The sequence below is a fragment of the Myotis yumanensis genome, unplaced genomic scaffold (genome assembly GCF_028538775.1).
Source record: "Myotis yumanensis isolate MYYU_CA2020_CCGP unplaced genomic scaffold, mMyoYum1.0.hap1 SCAF_20, whole genome shotgun sequence".
Classification (NCBI taxonomy): domain Eukaryota; kingdom Metazoa; phylum Chordata; class Mammalia; order Chiroptera; family Vespertilionidae; genus Myotis; species Myotis yumanensis.
This window is the reverse complement of record NW_027223771.1, coordinates 19,356,989-19,381,609: the sequence shown is the minus strand read 5'-3', so window position 1 is coordinate 19,381,609 and position 24,621 is coordinate 19,356,989. Positions and strand designations below refer to the sequence as shown.

Genomic DNA, 24,621 nt, shown 5'->3' with positions numbered 1-24,621 from the left:
TAGAGACCAAAATCTGGTGGGTATTCTTCTTTGCCCAGTTGGGCACTTGCCCTCTTGGCAGCCAGACACCCTCTACTCTTGGGGTTTGTTATGCCCAGATTTCAAGATTCCCAAGAAACCACATCAGGGAGCCAGCCAATCCGATGCAAAAGCATAAGAATCTGTATTTCAAGCTAGCTCGAGCTCCCCATCTACCAGACTCGCAGACACAATGGCAGGCCAAGTGGCTGAGAGACAGAACCCCGCCTAGAGATGGGTTTTAAAGGGGGGGTTGGAGTAAGGGGAGGAGAAAGGACTGTGCTCTGCCGATTGGCCAGGCGCAAGTCGATGTCTTGTTCCTGGGTGTGGCTAGCAGAGTCTTAGACTTCCGGGAAGAAGGTCCTTGCCAAGCACGTGGCCAAGGTAAGATGGAGGATGTAGGCCTTACCCTGGGGCAAGGTGGAGGGCCTAGCCCTTACCCTGGGGCAAGGTGGAGGGCCTAGCCCTCGCCCTTTCAGGGTTCACCCCACACAGTCATTCAGCCTTCAGTCTTAAATATTTTTTTTTGTAGACTTCCATATTTACGTGAATAAATATTTATACCTAAGTAGACATATAAACATTAAATAAACCCACATTTACACCTTATCAGTGAACACGTACTTTTACAGTCTTGGGAATTTGGGCAGATAACAGGAACACTGCCCAAGTCCCCTGATTGTGGCCTGACAAGAACAGACGTGGGGGCCTTTGGCTGGGGGGTATAAAGTCTCCATTCTTCCTCTCTCAGCACTGCTAAGGACAGGATCATTGGAGAGGTCTCTTCACCTAGGCAAGGCTGTGCTGAGCCATCTGGGGCAAAAGTGGTTTCTGCTTCCATTAGAGGGACCAGGTCAACTGGTAAATATAGGAATTCATGAACCACTTAATGGCCGCCTAACTGACATCGGTGGGGGCGGCAGAACAGTCTGCAGCTGTGGTCCCGGTAGCTCCAATCATGGTGACTTCCTGTCCTGAGAGGGGAGCTACCTTCTGAGTAACTACCGAGTGCTCTGCCGCTGTATCAACCATAAAGTTCACAGTCTGGCCCCCGATCTTCATTTTGACCATCGGCTCATGGGGGCCCAGTTGGAAAAAGCCCAGTCTGTCCTAGTCAGAGTCAGCTGTTGCCAGTCCAAGGAGGTCTGCCTCAGGTGGCTCTGGCCAATAGCGGCTGGGTGGTTTGGATGGCCTTGCCAGCTTCTTCTGGCCTGCTACTAAACTTTACTCTGTCCCTTCCTACACACGCAGAACTGGACCCAAGGCAGCGAGGTTTGAGCAATTTTAAAATTCCTTAACATACATTTTATCATTCATGTTGCAGGGAGGGACCGGGTTGGCTCCTCCTGAATAAAAGAACTAATCAAAATAAGGCTTATTTTCTAACTTTATTTGTCCCTGGGTGTGGACAACAAATGACACTAATCAGATTGACATAAACGATTTAACCTTTCTTTAGGGAGGCAAATGCAAAGCATTTACTCCCAAGTGTCATTGGTTTAGGGAAGATAGGATTTCTGACACACTGGTTGATTGGAATGAGGTAGCATTCATCAGTGTTACTCAGTCTTGTAAATCTCCACTGGCATGGGTAAGGAAGAAGGGAAAGAGAGAACTAGATTATGGAGGTGGTGAACTATATTTTTGGAAAAGATGGTGATTAGGGAAAAAATTTAAACATGTCAAGATATATTTGAATTACCTTTGAAGTTGTGCCTCTGGGAATGAAGCTGTGTGAGAGAAGTGTTGCTCAAGGAACTATGTGCAGTAGATTGTGAAAAGTGATGGCCTCAACACCCTGGGATTGGGGTCAAGAGGGTGATTTGTGATGCCATGTTTTTGGTGTCTTAGAGGAACAATCGTAGGGACATTAAGGCTATTTCCTGAGAAGATCAGTATCAAATCACTCACACTCTCTCTATGGCCAACATCCCTCTCTAGCCTATGCTTTTGACTCCCACTGTATTATAAGAGGCAGTGTGGCATACATGGGAGGTCCAGAGCTCAGGTATCTTCTATCTGCTCAACTGTCTTAGTTGTTGTGGGAAGAAAAATATCAGCAGGAAAATAAGAAGACAGTGGCTTTCATGGGATGAAGACCTGGTATTTTCTCTGATGTGTAGTGTGAAAAGAGCGATGGGTGTGGAGGGTGGCGAGTATGACAGACTTACAATCTTAGGAGTGAATCTGATCATGGGCTGTACTGTCCCCATTATGACAGGAGGTAAACTTTGAGGACGTGGTCATTGCCTTCTCTCAGGAGGAGTGGGGGCTCCTTGATGAGGCTCAGAGACTTCTGTACTGCGATGTGATGCAGGAAGTTTTTGCCCTTGTATCATCTGTAGGTAAGACCTTCACATTGTCCCAGTGTCCTGAGGTGATGCCCTCTCTTCCTTTATTCCTCAGCCGTAGCTTTCCCTCTCCCACAGCCAGAACATTGCCTCTGCTAATTTTTCCTGCTTTCCTGTCAAACGTGCTGTGGCTTCCAGGGATGAGCTGGATGGGGAACCCTGAGCAAAGGACTCCACGAACATCACTAACACCCATAACCTCAAAAAGTGCAAGAAGTGTTAGGGAGTCAGGAGTTTTGCATTGAGCTTAATGGGTCCCAGCTTGCACTTTCTCTTCATGGGAGGCTTACAGTGTCCACATGCATGGCTTCAACTTCTGCACTCTTTCTCTAGGTAAGGGTTCTTTGTGGCAGCTTGTGTCATGTTATGGTCTTTATTTACATGAACCATGGGCTGTTCTTGTAAGGCCCCCATTCAATTCTTTGTTATATTTTCTTCCCTGAATAATATAGCAAGCTGTGTTGCTCTGGCCAAGTGCTGACTGCTCACTTCTTCATCACCTATTTCTCTACATTGGTGCCACTACAGTATTCTGCAACATTGACTTGCACATGTGTTATGACATGCACATACGTGCTAAGTAATCCTCAAAACCAGCTACTCTTTTATTGAATTTTACTTGGAATAAGATGGAGCCAAAACCTTGCACAGCTCATCCCAGTCCCCAGCAGGCAAGCTGTGCTGAATTTTGTTAGTTGAAAGATTAGCTGGAGATCCATATTCTAATCCATGTGGTGCCTGCCATGTTTGTGTCATATTTCTGCTGAGGCCTTCCTATTTTGTGATCTTCATTAGCCCAGAAAGTCACAAGAGCCTCTTGTTAATCCTTCCTGCACATCTCATATTTTCAGACAATTGCATGGAACCAATTTGTGTGTGTAACACACTCTTGTAACCAGACTTCCCCCTGTCACCACATTCAACATTCATTTCCTCACCATTTCTCACTTTTCAGGTTGTTGGCATAAAATGGAAGATGAGGAGGCCTGTTGTGATGACAGTGTATCTATACGAGGAGAGTCACAAGTAAGGGCATCTAAGAAAGCTGCAGATACCCAGAAGACCCATCTGTGTAAGCGCTGTTTCTCTGTGTTACAACATATTTTTCACCTGACTGGGTCACATGCAGCATACTTTGATCAGAAAGCCCTCTGTACTGATGCATGTCTTGGAGACTTCTATTTTAGTGCAAACCCTCACCAGGAACAGAGGAATGAATGTGGGGAGGAGCCCTGGAAACAAGCTATGGTCAGGGCATCCTATGTGAGCAGGTGCAGCGTCTACTTATCTTCGGTGCCTTCAACCAGCAGGGAGGTTGGGGAAGACTTGCAATGCAACTCAGAGCTTCCCCAGCACCAGGCCATTCTCAAAACTGAGGAGCTACCCTTTGGCAGTGAGATTTCACAGGAATTTCTTGATAAAAAAAGTCATCACCAGTGGGGTGACTGTGAAAATGCTGCCAGCCACAACCTGAAAGTTGTTCAATGTCAGGGTGCATATTCTGGAGAAATGATTTATGAGTGTAACAAATGTAGGAAAGTTTTTAGGCAAATCTTTAACATCATTGGATATAAGAGAGTTCACCCTAGCGAACAGCCCTATCTGTGCAGTGAATGTGGGAAGTCCTTTCATCGAAGGGCTCACCTCACTGTACACCTCAGAGTTCACACTGGAGAGAAGCCGTATGAGTGTACTGAATGTGGAAAGTCCTTCAGTGAAAGAGGTACACTCATTAAACACCAGAGAGTTCACGCTGGAGAGAAGCCATATGAGTGTACTGAATGTGGGAAGTCTTTTAGCCAAAAATCTAACCTTATTAGACATCTCAGAGTTCACACTGGAGAGAAGCCATATGAATGTACTGAATGTGGAAAATTCTTCAGTGAAAGAAGTACACTCATTAAACACCAGAGTGTTCACACTGGAGAGAAGCCATATGCGTGTACTGAATGTTGGAAGTCTTTTCGCAAAAAATCTGAGCTTATTAATCATCTGAGAGTTCACAGTGGAGAGAAGCCGTACGAGTGTATTGAGTGTGGAAAGTCTTTTTGTGAAAAATCTAAGCTTATTAAACATCTGAGAGTTCACAGTGGAGAGAACCCACATGAGTGTACTGAATGTGGGAAGTCTTTTAGCCAAAAATCTAGCCTTATTAGGCATCTCAGAGTTCACACTGGAGAGAAGCCATATGAATGTACTGAATGTGGAAAGTTCTTCAGTGAAAGAAGTACACTCATTAAACACCAGAGAGTTCACACTGGAGAGAAGCCATATGAGTGTACTGAATGTGGAAAGTTCTTCAGTGAAAGAAGTACACTCATTAAACACCAGAGAGTTCATACTGCAGAGAAGCCATATGAATGTACTGAATGTGGGAAATCCTTCCGTGTGAGGAGCACACTCATTAAACACCAAAGAGTTCACACCGGAGAGAAGCCGTATGAGTGTACTGAATGTGGGAAGTCTCTTAGCCAAAAATCTAACCTTATTAGCCATCTGAGAGTTCACACTGCAGAGAAGCCATATCAGTGTACTGAATGTGAGAAGTCCTTCAGTGAAAGAATTAAACTCATTAAACACCAGAGAGTTCACACTGGAAAGAAGCCATATGATTGTGGGAAGTGTTTTTGAGAAAAATCTAGTCTTATTAAACATCTGAGAGGTCACAGTCGAGAGAAGTGTTAAATTTGCACAGAATGTTTTATTTTATTCACTTGAATAATAACACTGAAGGCCACTATTTGGGAACTATTTTCTGGAATTTAAACCCTTTTAATGGGACATACACTGTACTAGATTCCGCATAAGTTTCCAATACAACTGAGGCTTGAAGGAGTGCATTGCAATGGTAACATGCACAGATCTTCTACCCGATTGATTTGTGGCTGAAGAGATTTCCCCTCTACCACCTGGCTCACCTGAAGACTGTGTATCAGTCCCAACCCCTGTGTGCTCAGGGTAAATGTATTCTGTGTTCTCTCTTGTGCTTGAGAACATTATGATTATTCCAGCTCCTGACAGGATCTTCATTCCTTTATCTCTGTGGAGGTAATGCACCTGACCCAGGACTCATCCAGGGCACCCGTCCTCAACTAAGAAGTGCTGCCTCTTTCAGGGATATGTGCTTCTCACATTATGCTGTGATGAATTGTTCCAGGTGTTGATTCACCAACCTGTGAACCACTTGCTGTCCTCTGTCTGGTTTATGATCTTTTAGTAAAGGTGTTTTTCTTTTGTACTTTTAATCATTTTGGTTATATTCAACTCCAGGGATGATTGTCAAGCACAATTATGATCCATCATCATAGAGTTAACAGATGTGGTGTGGTTCCCAAACTTTCTTGCTTTAGGAGGGACAGCATCATGCCAGGAAATCACTCTTTGACCAATTGGCTTATAGTGCATTGCTGCTCATGGCCTTGAAATAAAGACTGCATGACTTTGTGGTTCTAATTTGCCTGTTTGTCCCAGCCCATGTTGTGCCATGTAGGAGGCATCTAATTTTTTTCGTCTCTCTCACATTGATGTCCCCCTCAATCTCTTTCTTCCTTTCTCCCCTCCCTTGCACTCTCTCTCAAAATCCATGGAAAAATATCCTCAGATGAGGATTACCAAAAAAACTCAAACATTCACCCTGGTGTCCTGCTCACTTTTCAGCCTTTGCCTCAGATGCTCCCACTGCAGCTGGGTACACTGTATCTTTCCCAGGGTTTGGCAGAGAGGAGGCCCAGGCAAGGCACTGGGAGGGATTTGGGTTCTGTGTCTGCCTAAGATGAGCTGGCCAGGGGTCTTCTGTCCATCCAGAGGTCTCTCGAGCCTGCTCTTCCCCACCCCCAGGCACCTGGCCTGCTGCACATGAAGTTAGTTCTGTATCTGAGAGAAGCGCCCTGATGCTACAGGTCCCCAAATCAGTTCACATTTAGAAAGTTCTGCCTCCAGCCAACCCACTCACACCCCTGAGACCCACTGGTGTTTAAGTCTCATTTTCACTTTAGAGATTATTTTTCACTTTAATTTTATTAAAATTAAAGCACGACTCTCCCCCACTCCTCACCCAGCCGGTCCTGGAGATAGCATGGGTTCTCCAGGATATGGTAGTGTGTATTGTCAGTGGTGAGATCATTCTGCAGTACAAGCATTTTCAGAAGGATTGGCTTGGTCTTCATATAATTCCACATTTGGAGGATGAGTTGTGGACAGTGTGCCCCTCCCTACGTTTTGCCTGTGCATGGGAGACCTGCAATGAGGTGTTAGTTCCTGGATTCTGGAGAATAGTGTGCTGCTGGGGTGTCTGGTTGAGGGGCAGAGAGGTTGTGTGCCTATGAACGTGTTCCTGCCAGCTCATGGGCCAGGTTCCTTGAGTGGGTGGGCTGAGGGAAGGCTGTAGGGATGAGAACTTGAATCCCGTTGGATGGAGGCTCAGCAGCCATGTGTTGAGGCTGTGGATACTGTTGAGCCCAACTTTTTCAGATGCCCCAAATACAGAGTCCCCTGTCCTTGGGAACTGGCATCTAGTGGAGGACAGTCCACAGAGAATGGACAGCAGCTATGGGGGGAGGTGAAACCAGCGTTAGTCAGTGGGGTCTTCACTGAGGAATTCTGGGAAGTGGTGGCAGGCTCCAGGTGGAAGCCTGCCCTGTGCATATACAAGCTGTAGGGAGGTCAGTCCGGCTGGTTTTAACAGCAAGGATCAAAAAGTAGTACAAATAAATAAATAAAATAAATGGGGGCCTAATAGGCAGATGTATTGTGCATCTTGTCTTGAGCCAGACTGGAAATACAACTAAATCAAAGAATATCCTCCTGGTATTAACAAATTACATGCACCTGAGCAGACATTTTACGAGAAGGAAGGGCAGAGGATGCCTGGAGTACGGCAAGAACTGCGAAGTGAGCTTGAGAGGGACAGCCAGCCACTGGGCCAAAAGGGTGAGGAGAAAGCTGTGTTGCACCAAAGCTGCATCCCTTCAAGAAGTGGGTAACATCCAACTGTGTACAGGAAAAGCCACAGGGCAGCTGGCTTCTGGGGAAACTGGAGCCAGTTTCAACATACATGCTCAAAGTCACTAATCATCTGAGAAAGGCAAATCAAAACAACAATGAGGTACCATCTCACACCTGTCAGAATGGCAATCATCAACAAATCAAGATAAAAGCGCCGAAAGGCTGCCCCATGAAAAGCTGGAGGAAGATGCAAAAGAGCAGTTTCATTATTTTGCTTTTGTTTTTATTCTCTACAGGCAGAACACAGGACTTTTCTATTGCAAACACTCAGTTGGGGCTTTGGAGCAGGGAGAGAGGCACAGATTGTGATGCCTGAGGAGAAGCTGGGGAGCGAAGCAGAGCAGGGAGAGGTAGCCAGGAGTCCATCATTGGGACATTCTTAACCTTCAAACCTAAATGGCCATTTCTCCCGTGGGTTCTCCTATCCTTCCTTCCTCCCCCTCATAGTTCCATTGATTCCGTGGATATAAACTGAGTGGCCACACTCACCAAGCACTGCGCAAAATATATCCCTAAATGTGGGTGCTGCCTAGAGTCCCTATTTAGCTAATTGTGCATTTTCACACTTCCACTTGTGCATGTGCGCGCACGCGTGTGTGTGTGTCTGTATGTGTGTGTATTTTGCTCAGTAGATGGAGTGTCAGCCTGCGGACTGAAGGGTCTCAGGTTTGATTCTGGTTGAGGGCATATACCTTGGTTGCGGGCACATCCCCAGTAGGAGGTGTGCAGGAGACAGCTTATCATTTCTAACTCTCAATCTTTTGCCCTTCCTCCCTCTAAAAAATCAATAAAATATATTGAAAAAATAAAATAAAATATCCTATATAATAAAAGGCTAACATGCAAATCGACTGAATGGCGGGACGACCAGTTGCTATGATGTGTACTGACCTAAATAGACACTTTTCAAAAGAGGACATTCAGAAAGCCAAGAGACATATGAAAACATGCTCAAAGTCACTAATCATCTGAGAAATGCAAATCAACACAACAATGAGGTACCACCATCTCATACCTGTCAGAATGGCTATCATCAACAAACAACAAGTGCTGGTGAGGATGCGAAGAAAAAGGAACATTCATGCACTGCTGCAGACTGATGCAGCCACTATGGAAGACAGTATGGAGTTTCCTCAAAAAGTTAAAAATGGAACTCTATTTGACCCAGTGATCCCACTTCTAGGAATATATACCCAGAAAAAAAGAAACACCAATCAGAAAGGATATATGCACCCCTATGTTCATAGCAGCACAGTTTACCATAGCTAAGGTCTGGAAACAGCCTGAGTGCCCATCAGCAGATGAATGGATTTGAAAACTGGTACATCTACATGATGGAATACTATGGTGCTGAAAAAAAGGAATTCTTATCATTTGCAACAGCATGGATGGAACTGGAGAGCATTATAAGCGAAATAAGCCAATCAATGAAATAAAAATATCACATGGTCTCACTCATTTATAGTTAATTAAGACCATTATAAACTGATGAACAAAAATAGATAGAGAGACAGAGCAACATTGAACAGACTGTCAAACTACAGCGGGAAGGCTGGAGAAGGTTCGAGGGTGGGGGAGGGCTATAAGAGAACAACTGAAGGACTGCTGGCATGCATATAAGCATAACCAATGGACACAAGACACTGGGGGGTATGGGAGCCCAGGGGAAGGTCAAGGGGAGAAAAACCAAAGGAGACATATATAAGCAATACTCTAAGCAATGCAAAATTAAAAAAATATTTTGTCCAAGCTGCAGTGGGAACATCCCAAAAAAAGGCAAGAGAGCATAAGGAGGAGTGGGCTGTGCAGGCAGAAACCCCTTGTTGTCGTAGCGGTGGTAGATGGTTCTATTTTTGTTTTTCATAATCCTCACAGGAGGATATTTTCCCACTGATTATTATTCAGAGTGGAAGAGTGGGGATGGAGAGAGAGAGAAACTTAGAAGAGACACACATCAACTGGCTTTCACCTGCATGAGCCCCCAATAGTTTCCATGTATTAAACCTTGAACCCAGGTACTTGTCCTTGACAAAGAATTTAATTCTCCATCCTTCATGTGTGTAGGCTGACTCTCTTACCATTAAGCCTCACTGCCCGGCCATGGTGGATGTTTTCCCAATAAGGAAAGAAGAGGACCATTTTGTTCCCTTAGATTGATAAATATCTGTTGGAGACCGGGTGTAAGCTGACATGGATCTTGCACCTGAAGGGGCTAGCAAGGCTGGGACCCTTACCCACACAGTTTTCCCAGACTTGTTTGGATGGCAGTTATCAGTAGAATGAGAGCAACCTTTGTAGAATGAGAACAGCCTTTCATGGCTTATCAAGAAGTCTGTAACTATTTTCTGAGATTTGCTGTACCGAGAATTTGTCCTTCTACTCTATCTCTCCCTTAGAGATTAAAATGAACTAAGAATACATTCCTCTTGACAGACCTCCTATTCAGTGTCTTGTGTATAAAAGGCATTGCGTGCTTAATAAACTTGCTGCAGTTCCTCGATTGAGCTGCAGTCCTCCCAATCCCGCTCTCCTGTCTTTCTTTCTTTGCTCAATTCCCACCTCCCTACCTCAGCCTGGTTCAACCTGTCAGGATGGCCCTGACAAATTGGCGCCCGGAGATCAGGGAACTGAGGACTTGGGAAGCAGACGGGGAGGAACTCCTCCGGATAAAGAGTGCACTCATTAAGGTAAGGGAGGAGCAATTTTTTGATAGTCGGGAGTAAAGCATGGGACAGTTAGAATCTCGGGAAAATGCCCCTTATGGGAAAATGTTAAAGTCTATGCTCAACAGTAAAGGAACTAAGGTTAAGGACAAGAAGTAGAAATTTTTTTAAAATTCATCCCGGAGGTCTGCCCTTGGTTTCCTGAGGAAGAAACCGTTAACTTAGAAAGATGGCAGAAAGTTGGAGAACAAATGTGCAATCATTATAAAGCCCTTGGGCCAAGTAAGACCCCGGTTGATGCATTTTCCTTATGGAATTTGATACGGGATTGTTTAGACCCCAGGCATGACCATAATCAACCGTCTCTTAAGCCAGGAAAAAAGGAGAAGCAGTGTGATGGCACAAAACAGGGGTCTGAGAAAGACAGTTTATTAAAAAGGAATATTATAATTTTTAAAGACAAATTAAATCCTCAAGATGAGGAGGATCTTGAGGAAGCGGCTGCCCCTTATCATGATGATGATACAGGTGTTCAGGCAAAAGAGGAAGAAGAATATTTTTCTGCTGGAACTGTAGAGGGTAGTGATATGGAGAATGTGTTAGAACACTCTTTAGAAGAATTAAAGCTTCTTGGTAAGAAAAAGAGAAGCCGCGGGGGCCGTTCCCACAGCTCTCCGCTGCCTTGTGCAGCACCACTTCCACTTTCCCCTCTACAGATGGCTTTGCAGGAGGCACGAAAGTGTGGTGAAGAATTGGACATTCACACCTTCCCTGTTATGGAACAGGTGAACCCTAACATGGGACGCCATGAGTGTACTTAGGACCCGCTTCCTTCTAAAACCTTGAAGGAGTTAAAAACAGCCTGTGCTCAGTATGGTCCAGCCCAGCCCTGGCAAATAATAGGGGCATTGTCTGTTTACCCTCCTGTCCTTGTGCTGTCTCAAGGCCAGCTGGCTGCACAGCACCCAGCCTGCCCCAGGGAGCAAAACGATACAAGAGTTATTCCAAGCAACCTCTGGAAGCACCGGGTTGGACCTTGGATCCATAGGGCGATATGTATTAACTCCAGAATTGGGACCACAGGCCATCCCTACAGGAGTGTATGGACCTACTCCTAAAGGGATGTTTGGCCTTTTACTAGGTAGAAGCAGCTTAACTATGAAAAAATTACAAATTTTTCCAGGAGTAATTGATGCAGATTATGAGGGGGAAATTAAAATTATGGTCTCTGCCCCCAGAGATATCACCATCACCTCAGACATGAAAATTGCTCAATTGATTTTGCTCCCTCTGCCTGCCACAGGCAATCTACTTTCCAGAGTCTCAGGGAGCCAGGGGTTTGGGCCCCTTGGACAAGGCATATTGGGTACAAGCTATTCCTCATTCAAGGCCTGAGAGAACCTTACTTATACAAGGGAAAATATTTACAGAGATTTTAGATACAGGAACAGATATTTCTGTCATAAGCTTAGCTCACTGGCCTAAACAGTGGCCCTATAGAGAAGCTATGACATAACTTCAAGGAATAGGTCAGACCAACTCTCCTTTACAGAGTTCACAAATGTTAAAGTGGCAAGACAATGAAGGTCACTCTGGGTTATTTCAGCCATATATCTTGCCAGCGATCCATGTGAATTTATGGGGACGAGACATTCTGTCTGCCCTGGGTGTTGCCCTTGTTACCACCCCAGCGCAGGGAAATTTTTAGGGGGTGGTCATTGTTTCTCCTGTTATCCACATAGCTGACAAGGTATCGTAAAAGTCAGATGACCCTGTATGGGTATAGGAGTGGCCACTTTCCAAAGAAAAAATGCAAGCTGCTCATGAGTTGGTACAGGAACAACTCCAGCTAGGGCATATAGAAGAGACTACCAGTCCTTGGAATACTCCTATTTTTATCATAAAAAAGGAAATCAGGAAATTGGCGCCTTTTACAGGATTTAAGGGCAATAAACAAGACTATGGAAATTATGGGACCTTTACAGCCTGGTCTCCCTTTGTAGCAATCCCTAATGGGATGAAGCTATTAGTACTAGATTTAAAGGATTGTTTTTTCACTATTCCTCTGGATCCCTCTGATTGCAAACGATTTGCATTCAGTGTCCCATCTACTAATTTTCAGGAATCCATGTGCTGCTATCATTGGAAGGTATTGCCTCAGGGAATGGCTAATTGCCCTACCCTGTGTCAAAAGTTTGTTAGGCAATTAGCGGAGTTTGAGAGAAACATCTGCAGGCTTATATCATACACTTTATGGATGACATCCTTTTAGCTCACTATACAGAATGTCAATTAGAACAAGTGTATGATGACTTAGAACAGGCTCTTCTTAAATTTGGGTTAATTATTGCACCTGAAAAAGTTCAAAGACGAGACCCTTACCTATATCTTGGACATATCATAGAAGGAAGAAAAATTCGACCTCAAAAGATTCAACTCAGGATAGACAAACTAGAGACTTTAAATGATTTTCAAAAATTTGGGGGGGATGTCAACTGGATTAGGCCAACTTTAGGCATAACTACTAATGACCTTAAACCTTTATTTGATATTCTTCGTGGGGATAGCGACCCGCTCTCCCCTCATCAGCTTACTCCTGCAGCTCGCAAGGCTATCTCCCAAATAGAAGCTGCCTTAAAGGAACAATTTGTACAAAAAATTGATTACTCACAGCCATGGCTGTATTTAGTATTGGCTACGCCAGTGTATCCTACTGGCCTCTTATGGCAACAGGGACCTTTGGAGTGGATTCATCTGCACTCCTCCCCAAAAAAGGTAGTTTATCCTTACTCAGAAGCAGTAGCAGATCTTATTTTTGCAGGATGTCTCAGATCTCTGGAACTTTTTGGTCAAGAGCCCCATACCATTGTGGTACCCTATAAGGCTCAACAAAGGCAATGGCTATTTCATATGGATGATAAACGGCCTCTTTCCTTCCTGGGCTATCACGGTACAGTAGACTCTCATTACCCATTTAATAAACTTATACAATTTTTTACAGAGCATTCCTTCATTTTCCCCAAGGTAGTCAAGACTCAACCAATTTCTCATGCAGTTCTTGGGTTTACTGACGGTTCTAATAATGAATGGCACAGCTGCCCTAGTTATCAATAATCAACCCTTTGTTTTTCAGACTAACCACACTTCAGCACAACGCGTGGAGCTCGAAGGAGTATATCAAGAGTTATGCAAACTTTCCACTCAATCTTTTAACCTTTACTCAGGCTCTCCTTATATTGTAAATATTATGATTCACTTAGAAACTGCCAATTTACATGGCACTGGCTAATCTGAAGTGATTATTCTCTTAATACAGGTACAAGCTTTATTCAGGAAATGTTCTCACCCTTGTTTCTTTGGCCATATATGAGCTCATACAGATTTACCTGGATCTCTCTCTGCGGGAAGTACTTATGCTGATCAACTTACTAAACCTTCCTATCTCACATTATCTCCTTTAGATGCAGCCAAAGCCTCACATTCTCTCCATCATCAAAATGCCACTGGCCTACATCAGCAGTTTCGAATCACAAAGGAACAGGCTCAGCAAATTGTTAAACTCTGTCCTCAATGCCCTCTAACCACATTCATTCCTCCTACAGAAGGAGTCAATCCGCGAGGCTACAAACCAGGCCAACTATGGCAGATGGACATAACCCATATTCCATCTTTCAGAAAACAAGCTTATGTCCATGTTTCTATTGACACTTTTCCTGGTTTTATTTTTGCATCCCCTCGTACAGGAGAAGCCGCTAAAAATGTTATTGCTTACTGTTTGCAAGCTTTTACTTCCTAGGCATCCCCCATACCAGTAAAACTGACAATGGTCCAGTCTACACAAGTACGGCATTCCAGAAGTTTTGTGCTACTTTTCAAATCCAGCATAAAACAGGCATCTCATGCAATCCTCAAGGGCAGGGAATAGTTGAGCGAGCTCATCAGACCTTAAAAAGGCAAATTGAAAAATTAAGGAAGGGGGAGTATGTAGATACCCCTGCTAACTTACTTAATAGAGCTCTTTATTCCCTTAATTTTTTCAATGGTGATGCTCAGGGCAAAACCACTGCAGAGCAACAGTGGTCCTCATTGTCCAGATCCCACCCTTGGGTACAGTGGAAAGACTTACTTACAGGACAATGGCATGGCCCCAGCCCTGTTCTGATATGGGCTCGGGGATCTGTTTGTGTATTTCCTGAAGGGGACTCTGAGCCCCGTTGGATCCCCAGCCGCTGTGTCCGGCCCTTTCAAGGTCAAAATGGAGGAGAAAGTGGAACAAGAAGTCACTCCACCATTCAAGAGGCTACGAATTGGTCCACTAGCGCCCATGCTGCCACCCCTGCCACGGAGATCACAGAAAACTCGGAGGACATCTCCACCAACTTGGGGATAGTTGAAGAAGCTGAAAACGGAGGCCAAGGCCATGGTCGTTTATCAAGGAGCACAACGAGCTGCTGAGACTTTGTTTCTAGCCATGCTGTCAATTATGGCTGTTCAGGTCTGTGATGCTCAGATTCCATACTGGGCATACATTCCAGATCCGCCCTTTCTCATGGCCATTACTTGGGATGACCCCAGTGTTCCTGTTTTTGTTAATGATACAGATATCATGGGCCACCCAAGTACAGATTATCTTACTCATTGGGTGGGAGATTATAGGTATGAGAGAAGGTCAACCAGGGTCCCCATATGTTTTACAGCCATTAAATATTGGAATAACTGTCTTACTGTAGAACCTTCACCAAGGTATACCCATGGCATTAGCAGAGTTGGAGATCCCGAAGAGCATGAGGGGTGGATCTGACGAGAATGGTTCCTTACTATATATGGCCTGCCTGACATCACCCGTACCCTCTCTCAGGACATCCCACCCAAGTTGCCTCCATGTTTGTATAATGAATACAGGCTATTTCTGAAGTATCCACCTTGGCGGCGTTGCCGTCATGAGTTGGCTGTGGTACATACTCCCATTAACAATTCAGGTACTTGATTGGTCCTATCCCTAGGGTGTTGTTGAATGAGTTTGGACCTCAGGATGACGACATCCCACGATCACTACACTCATATTGCTTTTCTACAGTGTAAACGTTTCTATGATGAATGAGGAAAAAGATTTTTCTAAAAGCTTTTCCACATTTTTTACAATTATAAATCACTACTCTGGAGCAGACAACCTGATGTTGAACAACTTTCTGGTTGTGGCTGGCATCTTTTTCACATTCAGCCCACTAGTCATGACTTCTTCTACTGAGAAATTCTTGTGAAATCTCACTACCCAGTGTTAAAAGTGGCCTGGTGCTGGAGAATGTCTCAGATGGCTGGCAAGTCTTTCCCAACCTCCCTAATGGTTGAAGGCACCCATATTAAGTAAAAGCTGCACTGGGACACAAGTGAGGCCCTGTCCATATCTTCCTTCCACGGCTTCTGTCCACTGGCATCTCTCTGTTGCTGGTGAGGGTTTGCAATGAAACAGAAGTCTCTCGCACATATATGTTATGGATGAAGGCTCTCTGCTCAAAATATACTGCTTGTAACTCAGTCAGGTCCAAAATATCTTTTAAGACTGAGAAAATGATGTGTCTTCTGAGTTGCTGGGGCTGTCTTAAAAGCCCTGATATGACTCTCCTGGTACATATACACTCCGCTCAGAATTGGTCTCCTCATCATCCGTTTGATGCCAACAAAGTGAAAATAGAAAAATGGTGAGGAACTGAATGCTGCCTGGGGTGACAGGTGGAAGTCCCTTTACAAAAGTGTGTTGCACATAACACGGTTCCATGCAATTGACTCACAACAAAAGATCTATAGGAAGGATTATAAGTTACTCCCATGAAGGTCTGGGCTACTGAAGATCACAAAACAAGGAAGATCTCAAACAAAATATGACACATGCAGTAAGCACCACGTGGAAGAGAAGCAGGATCTTCAGCTCATTCTTCTGCTAACAGAGTTGAGCATTGTTTGTCTGCAGGTGACATGGAAAGCTGTGCTGAAATATGGTTATGTCTCATGCCAAGTAATCTATCTATATATATAAAAGGGTAATATGCAAAGTGACCCCTTAGGAGTTCCACCTGGAGAACGATCGCTCGCTATGACATGCACTGACCACCAGGGAGCGCTGCGGAACATGGTGGGTGACCAATGGCAGCAGCAGGGCGTGGGGTACAAGGGAAGGAGGAGACGGGGAGGTGGGGGGGAACCATGCGGTGGCGGCAAGGAGGGGGGAACTATGCAGTGGCAGCACCCGTGTGGCGAGGGATGGAAGAGGTGGGGAGGCAGGGAATCTGATAGGCCCTGATCGCCAGCCTGGCCTAGGGACCCTACCCATGGACAAATTTCATGCACCGGGCCTCTACTATTCAATAAATTAGTAGCTGATGTTCAAGAATTATTTAAGCTTGTAGGTGTATCTCAAAACACATGTATAGGTTAATGTTAGAGAATACTGAAGATGGAGCAATGCAGAGGAACAGGTGATGCAAAAAGGCCACACAGTTGAAGGTAGTCAAAGGCCAGGAAGTCACAGGTGAAATGACAAGTTATCACAGTGTCAAGTATGGAAAAGAAAAGGTAGAAATGTGCTACTGCCCATGGTACTTTCACCTAAACACTGTTGCAAATGAGTAGGTGCTTGGTATCATCTAAACACCACCCTTACTTACATCATATCTAGCCCACAGTTGCAATTCAACAGGGCCAGGCCTCTTCTGAGACCATCCTGCATGTTCACCCTGTAAAAAAATATCAGGGTTCATCCTGCACATTCCTCTCTACAAATAAAACAGAAATATTCCAAGTATTAATAAAAGATGACAGAGATGGGCAGCCAGCACTGGCCTAGAGCAATTTGGCTTGCAATTGTATTTACCGAAGATAATATTACAAACAACTGAAGTGTGATCTTTTAAGTACAGCTTAAGGTTCATGTAAGGAAAGACCATAACCTGGCACAGGAACTCACCAAGGACCTTTGGCTAGAGGAAGGAGGTAGAAATGGAAGCCATGGATCTGGACATCGTCATCCATCCAGGGAGAGGAACAGCAGGTGGGACCCATTAAGCTGTCTATAAGACTCCTGACTCCCAGACACATCCTGCACTGTCTGAGAAAACTGGTCTTAGGGATGTTTGTGGACTCCTTGGCTCAGAGCTCTCCACAGACCTCACCCATGGCAGCCACAGCACATCTGACATGACATTGGGAAAATTAGCAGAGCCCATGGTCTGGCTGTAGAAGAGTGAAAGCTACATCAGAGGAATAAAGGAAGAGAGGACATTATCTCAGGACATTGGGAGAATGTGAAGGTCTTACCTACAGATGATAAAAGTGCAAAAACTTCCAGCATCACATCGCAATAGAGAAGTCTCTGAGGTTCATCAAGGAGCCCACATTCCTCCTGAGAGAAGGCAATGTCCACGTCCTCAAAGTTCAAATACTGTCATAATGGGGACAGCACAGCCCGGGATCAGATTCACTCCTAAGGTTCCAACTCTGTCATATTCCATCATACACATCAATCTGCTCTCTCCACTCCACACACCAGAGAAGATGCCAGGCCTTCATCACATGAAAATCACTGTCATCTTATATTTCTAGTGATATTTTGTCTTCCCACAATAAAGGCAGTTAAGCAGATAGAACATAACTGAGCTATGGGATTCACAGGTACGCCATACTTCCTCTTGACAGTAGAGTGGGTGTCAAGAACAGAGGGTAGGAAGAGATGTTGGCCATTAAGAGAGTGAGTGATTTGATATTGGTCTTGTCCGGCATTACCTTTGTAGTCCCTCACATTGTTCCTCAAAGACACCAAAAACATGGCATCACACTTCACCCTCAAACCACAATCCCAGGGTGCTGAGCTCATAGCTTTGTACTACCTGCTGCACATAGTTCTTTGAACACTTCTCTCACACAGCTTCATTCCCAGAGGCACAACTTCAAAGGTAATGCAAATTTGCTTTTGGGAGGACGGGTTGTTTCCTAATTACCTTACTTTCCAAAATTATAGATTGCCACCTCCATAATCCATTTCTCTCTTATCCTTCTCCCTTACCCAGGCCCGTGGAGATTCCCAAGCCCGGATAACACTGATGTATGCTATCTCATTCCTAAGAATCAGTGTGTCACCCCCAACAACAAAAGGCAGGTGGGTACATAAATGTCACCTAAGCCCTGAACCTGGCAGGGAGCACCAAAACACCCCTCTTTTCAGGCAATTACCCCAAAATAACCCTTATTATATCATCCAGACTACACCCAAAATGGACTCTCCCTTCATTCACTCTTATGTCAATGTCAGGGTGCTCTGGCCATGAAGTCACACTCCCTCTCCAAGTGCATATCACTCTATCTTCCACGCCTCTATCACACCTCCACCCCTATAGTCCCGGACCCCATAGTCATCTCCTTGCGCTCTTACTTATTACTCAGCATGTGTTGTCCAGAGAATGCTTGCCAAGTTCAAACAGGATCAAGTACTGCCCTGACTCTGATAGTCCACACTCATAGAGGAAGCCTTCAGTCCTGCTAGGAAGACCTCTCTCCATGACTGTTTTTCCTTCAATCTAACCTATGAAGAACCACAGTCAGATCTCAGATACTCTGAACCCACCTCCCCTGTTGTTGCACTTGATGTCCTTTCACCAGTCACAGCCAACACCTCTCCACTTAACCATTACTCAAGTCCCAGCTGTGGAGGCCCTCTGTACCATGCCCAGTGAGTCTCAGATTCAAGTCGCTAAGCTAATGCACAAGACTGTTTCTCCCCTAGCCAGGGCACACTGAGGGTCACAACATTATCCTGGTGAGTATTTATAGAAATAAATATATACCAACCCAATCTCATATTGTTTGAAATACTCTCCCACCTCCAATTCCTCTCACGTCTGTCCACTCATCTTTTAAAGGCCCTGGCCACTGCAAAACCATTACCTCTCCCCCACACTCTACATTTCAACTTCTATTGCTATGCTCTGTTCTGGTACCCAGCTGCCAGAAACAGTGGACCAGCAGAAAGCCAGGCTCACAATGTCCCTTCTGAGCTACTAATACCATTACCACAGTGACCATGATTCCCTGTATTAAAGTGATCTGCAGTCCTGAATGATGTAGTTCAGTTGGTTGAGCATAGACCCATGCATTTGTGAGATCTCATGCCTGGGCTGTGGGCTGGATCTATAACTGGGGTTTCGCAGGCAGCAACCAATCCCTGTTTCTTGCTCATCACTGTTTCTCTGTCTCTCTTTCTCCATTTCTACCTCTAAAATCAATCAATCTCTCGCTCGCTCGCTCTCTCTCTCTCTCTCTCCCCATCCTACCTAATAATAGACAAACATGGTAATTGGTACATACCTTCGCTATGCTTCCCATTGGCTAATCAGTGTGATATGCAAATTAACCGCCAACAATGATGGCGGCTAATCTGCATACTGCAGGCAGGGCAGGACAGTGCGAGCTGCCATCCAGGCCCTGTGTGCGACCCCAGAAGCCACCTGTCTGCCAGCCGTGATCGGATCCAATCCCAAGCCGCAGGCAGGCCCCAGAAGCCCCAGAAGTCACCTATATGGTAGTAACTCTATCAGTAAGCACTCTGAAAGTCAGTGGCATAAATGCACCAATTAAAAGACAGATTATGAGGGTGAGTAAAAAACAAAACCCACTTTAAATATAAAGACACATATAGATTAAAAGTAAATGAATTAAGCTGCAGCCTATTTTGCTCAGTGGATAGAGCATTAGCCCATGGACTGAAGGGTTCAGGTTCGATTCCAGTCAAAGGCATGTACTTCAGTTGCTGGCTTGATCCCCAGTCCCTATCAGAGCATGTGCAGGCGGCAACCAATCAATGGGTCTCTCCCTTTCCCATCACTCTCTCTAAAATTCAATGGAAAAATATCCTTGGGTGAAGATTAACAAAAACAAAGTAAATGGATTTAAGTGACATTAAAGAGATTATAAGAAAAATAAATTCCAAATTTTGTTAGTTGTATAATAGTTATGTTTAAATTATTAACACCTAAGAAATTGGGTGAAGTGTACATATAATATGCTGTAGTATTTTACAGTTTTTTTTACATGTATGAGATTATTTCAAATTAAAATATTAAAATTTAAAAATAAAATATTAATTGAACTGTATCTGCATTACATGAAAAATCTCCTAATTGCTTCTAGCATAATTTATTAATTTTTGCTAAAATTTACAAGGGTTCAATTAAAAAATATCTTAATTCTAAATGATATGATAGAAAATATATAATAGTGCAGTTATAAGCACTTATGTGAAAATAAAAAATTTAAAGAAGTGAATTCAAAGAAGGGATTAGCCAAAGAAGATATATGCACTACCCATGGACACAGACAACAGTATGGTGATAGCCAGAGAGAAGTGGGGAGCAAGAGCTGGGTAGAGAGAGCAAAAGGGGGGAAATAGGGACATCCTATATAATAATAATAAAAGGCTAATATGCACATTGACCGGTAGCTATGATGTGCACTGGCCACCAGGGGGAAGACGCTCAATGCAGGAGCTGACCCCTGGTGGTCAGTGCACTTCCATATGGGGAGTGCCACTCAGCCAGAAGCTGGCTCATGGCTGGCCAGCGCAGTGGTGGTGGCAGGAGCCTCTCCCACCTCAGTGGCAGCACTAAGAATGTCCAACTAATGGTTCAGGCCCAATCCCTTGGGGGCCTAAGCCTTCAGTCAGACATCCCCCGAGGGCTCCCTGTCTGCCAGAAGGATGTCTGACTGCAAGCTGAGGACTGATCCCCCGGGGAGTGGGCCTAAGTCAACAGGTTGACATCCCCCAAGGGGTCCTGGACTGCAAATGGGAGCAGGCTGGGCTGAGGGACCTCCCACCAGTGCAAAAATTTTGGTGCACCGGGCCTCTAGAGTGTGTGTGTGTGTGTGTGTGTGTGTGTGTGTGTGTAGTGTAGTGTTGTTTTTTTTAATCCTATCTGCCAGCTCCTGATTCAGCTCACTCTTCACTCTAAGCTTTTGCATGTTCTGGAACCTATACCCTATAGGACCTCCCTTTTGACAACAAGGTCCACGTCATGAAGCCCTACTCCTACCCTTAGGAGTCTGGGCTTAGTGTCTGGTCAAAGTCCCCAGGTCCAATGGCTACAAGAGCAGCTGACAGTCCCAGGACACCAGTTTGTTAGAGGCCATGAGTGTGTGAGGCCCTGAAATAAGCTCCTCAAACCCGTACACCATTTGATTCTGCACTTGCGGGAATTCACGGAAAGAAAATGGTCTGTTTAGAGCAGCCGTGGGCAAACTACGGCCTGCGGGCCCGATCCGGCCCGTTTCAAATGAATAAAACTAAAAAAAAAACACTGTACCCTTTTGTGTAATGATGTTTACTTTGAATTTATATTAGTTCACACAAACACTCCATCCATGCTTTTGTTCCGGCCCTCCGGTCCAGTTTAAGAACCCATTGTGGCCCTCCAGTCAAAAAGTTTGCCCACCCCTGGTTTAGAGCCTGGCTACCAGCAGGCTCTATGGCAGAGGTTCTTAACCTGTGGGTCCCGACCCCTTAGGGGGTCGCAGGACTCTTTCATAGGGGTCCTCTAAGACCGTGGGAAAACACATATATAATTACATATTGTTTTTGTGATTAATCACTATGCTTTAATTATGTTCAATTTGTAACAATGAAATGGGGGGTCACCACAACATGAGGAACTGTATTAAAGGGTCGCGGCATTAGGAAGGTTGAGAACCACTGTTCTATGGGCTCACCTGCTCAGTGCCCTTGCCCAACCCAGAGGCGAGGTGCCCTCCAGATGCCTGTGTTATCTCAGGGCTCAGTCCTCAGGGCTCACTCTGCCAGTTCCCTTATCATTTACAGGACTTCCCCTTCCTGTCCACAGCTGCTGTCCTCTGTCTTCTAGTCTGCCCTTCCTCTGAGCAATGTTAGGAAAAGTTAGAAACCGGCCTCAGAAAATTCCCTCTTTTTTTCACAACCATCTATGGCCCCAGCGTTCTGAAAATGAAAGTAAAACTGCTCGTGCAAAACCTCACCTCATCTCTCTGTTGCCTTTAGATCCACAACAGACCCGGGTTTTCCTAATCCTCCTGCCTCAGCCCCACCACGTGTCCTTAGAAGGTGGCACTGCAGCCTGTGGCCCTCATCCCCCATCACACCCTGTGTCACCCAGGAGAGACTCACTGTTCTGGATGCGGCTTCCTGGGCGGCGGGACCTGAGAGGCCGGTCCCCAAGGCTGGGGGGTTAAACGGGGTCAGGCTGCGGGAACGCTGTGGGCAGAGAGGAGTCCGGGGGGCACGGAGGCCCCAATCCCGGCCTGTTGGTGCCCAACCAGCGTCAGACACACCCCGCACAGCAAGGACGCTGCCTCCTAGGCCTCCTCCTACTCACGACCAGTGCGCTGAGGCCTGTGAAGCTTTGAAGAAAGTGAAGAGGTCAAAATGCCCGCCAGGAGGAGGACGGCGGAAGTCCCGCCCTAACCGGATGTCCTGACAACAAAAGTTCCCTTTAGCTCCGCCCACGTCAGGCGTTCCTTTCTGGGTAATGTAGTTTCCTCAAACGCCGACAGGATGGCTAGGTTCCCAGCCAATGACATTGGTGAATAGAGGTGATGTGTTCAGCAAGAGGACCTGGGGAAAGATAAAGATGGGACCAGGCCTGGTTAACTGGAACAGACTGGCAGATCTCCCAGGAGTGGGTTGTGGGGAGGACTGGGAGAGATCCCCCAAGGAATATATATGCACAGGGGAAAATGGGAGACATCTGTAACACTATCAATGATAAAAAATATATATATATACATTTTTTTTATTTTAAATAATATAGCCCAGCTGGTGTGGCTCAATGATTGAGCATTGACCTATGATCCATGAGGTCATGGTACTATTCCTGGTCAGGGAACATACATGGGTTGTAGGTTCAATTCTCAACTGGGTGGGGGTGAGGACGTGCAGTAGGCAGCACATCAGTAATTCTCTCTCATCATTGATGTATTTATCTTTCCCCCTCTCTTCCTCTCTCCAAAATCAATAAAAATATATTTTTACAAGTATATACATATATGCATAGTCCATGGACATAGACAATAATGGGGTGAGGGCCTAGAAATGGTGTGGTCAGGAGAGAGAGAAACAAAAGGGATTGAGGATGGAGAAAACTGGGACTATTTTTAATAGAGTCTATAATAAAAAAGATAGTTTGCACGTATGGCATGGCTCAGTGGTTGGGCGTGGACCCATGAATCAAGTTATCTCTGGCTGGATTCCAGGTCAGGGCACATACCTAGGTTCAGGAGCTCCATCCCTGTAGGGGGCATGCAGGAGACAGCTGATCAATGATTCTCTCTCATCATTGATTTTTCTACATCTCCCTCTCTCTCTAAAAAATCAATTAAAAAAAGGAATAGTGTTAAGATTGATTTGAGTCAACAACACTGAAGTGAATGAGGGCTATCACATTTCTTTCAAGTTCTCAAAGAAAAATCATGCCTTGGTCTCTCTTTATAGAGTATGTCCCAAACATAGCTGTGATCACCAACAGGAAGGAGCCTAGAGCGGGTCTGCCTCAGCTTGGTCTGTAGAGTTTGAGTTCATTATTCATGTTAGAAAAGATTTCACAACAGGAGTTCAGAAGATTTTGAGGGTACGTTAATTGAAGCTGGGAATAATGAAAAAATGTAGGCCCTCTGATAGAACAAGCAACAGCACAGAGACCAGGCGTGGCTCCTTTGCCTCTCTAGAAACATTGTGGGAAATAAATGAGCCAAAGTGAGGCTGCTGTTAGCTCACTGGGCATTCAGAGTAAAGGAGGTCTTAAGAGCAGATTCAGGGGGTTAGCCTACAATGAGCTGCCACTGCTCATTGCTACCCTGGTTACAGCTTGAGTGGGATCCCTGAAAGTCTTAGAAGAGCCCAGCTGGTGTGGTTCAGTGGTTGACTGTTAAACCATGACCCCGCAGGTCACTGATCAATTCTTGGTCAGGACACATGTTCAGGTGGTGGGCTGGATTCATATTGTGGTGCATGCAGGAAGCAATCTAACAGCGATTCTTTCTTATCATGATGTTTCTCTCTCTCTCTTCCCCTTTCCCTTCCTCTCTGAAATCAATAAAAATATTTTGAATGTATGCATTAAATCACTTATACTTACATCAAAGTTTAAAATGTTTAAAACTTGCCACTTTCTATTATTTTATTATATTATCATGAATGTTCATGAGTATATTTGTACCTACTGCATCAGCATGTTGGAAATAATATGTAATGATTTGCTACTGAAATATCTTATCAGGCCCATGTTCAGTGCCATCATTTTGTCAGTTTGAAACTGATCATGATGAGAGTATTTTACACCAAGAAAATTGACAAATAGTACAAAACTTAACTTCACTTATGTAATATTGAATACTTTAACTTAAAATGGATGGTGGAGAATGTTAGCAACATAGATTAAACTTAAAAGTGTATCTTGCAAGTGGGCATTAAATTGTGCATAAGATAAAGTTTGAGAAAAACTGATTTGCTTTCAGTATTCAAAACATATAGTTCCCAATGGCAAATAAACCAATTGGTTCTTTAAGGAATGAGTGAA

At 44.7% G+C, this 24,621-nt stretch overlaps 1 protein-coding gene across 1 annotated transcript; it reads left to right on the top strand.

Annotated features, from left to right (window-relative positions):
- Positions 1-3,394: 3,394 nt before the first annotated feature.
- Positions 3,395-5,647, top strand: LOC138998280 (zinc finger protein 551-like). The gene has a single exon (XM_070400341.1). The coding sequence runs from the start codon at positions 3,615-3,617 to the stop codon at positions 4,998-5,000; it is 1,386 nt and encodes a 461-aa protein (XP_070256442.1). The 5' UTR covers positions 3,395-3,614; the 3' UTR covers positions 5,001-5,647.
- Positions 5,648-24,621: the final 18,974 nt, after the last annotated feature.

What these genes read in the sequence shown, in the direction of transcription:
- LOC138998280 (XM_070400341.1), top strand. Translation starts at nt 3,615, where the DNA reads ATGGTCAGGGCATCCTATGTGAGCAGGTGCAGCGTCTACTTATCTTCG.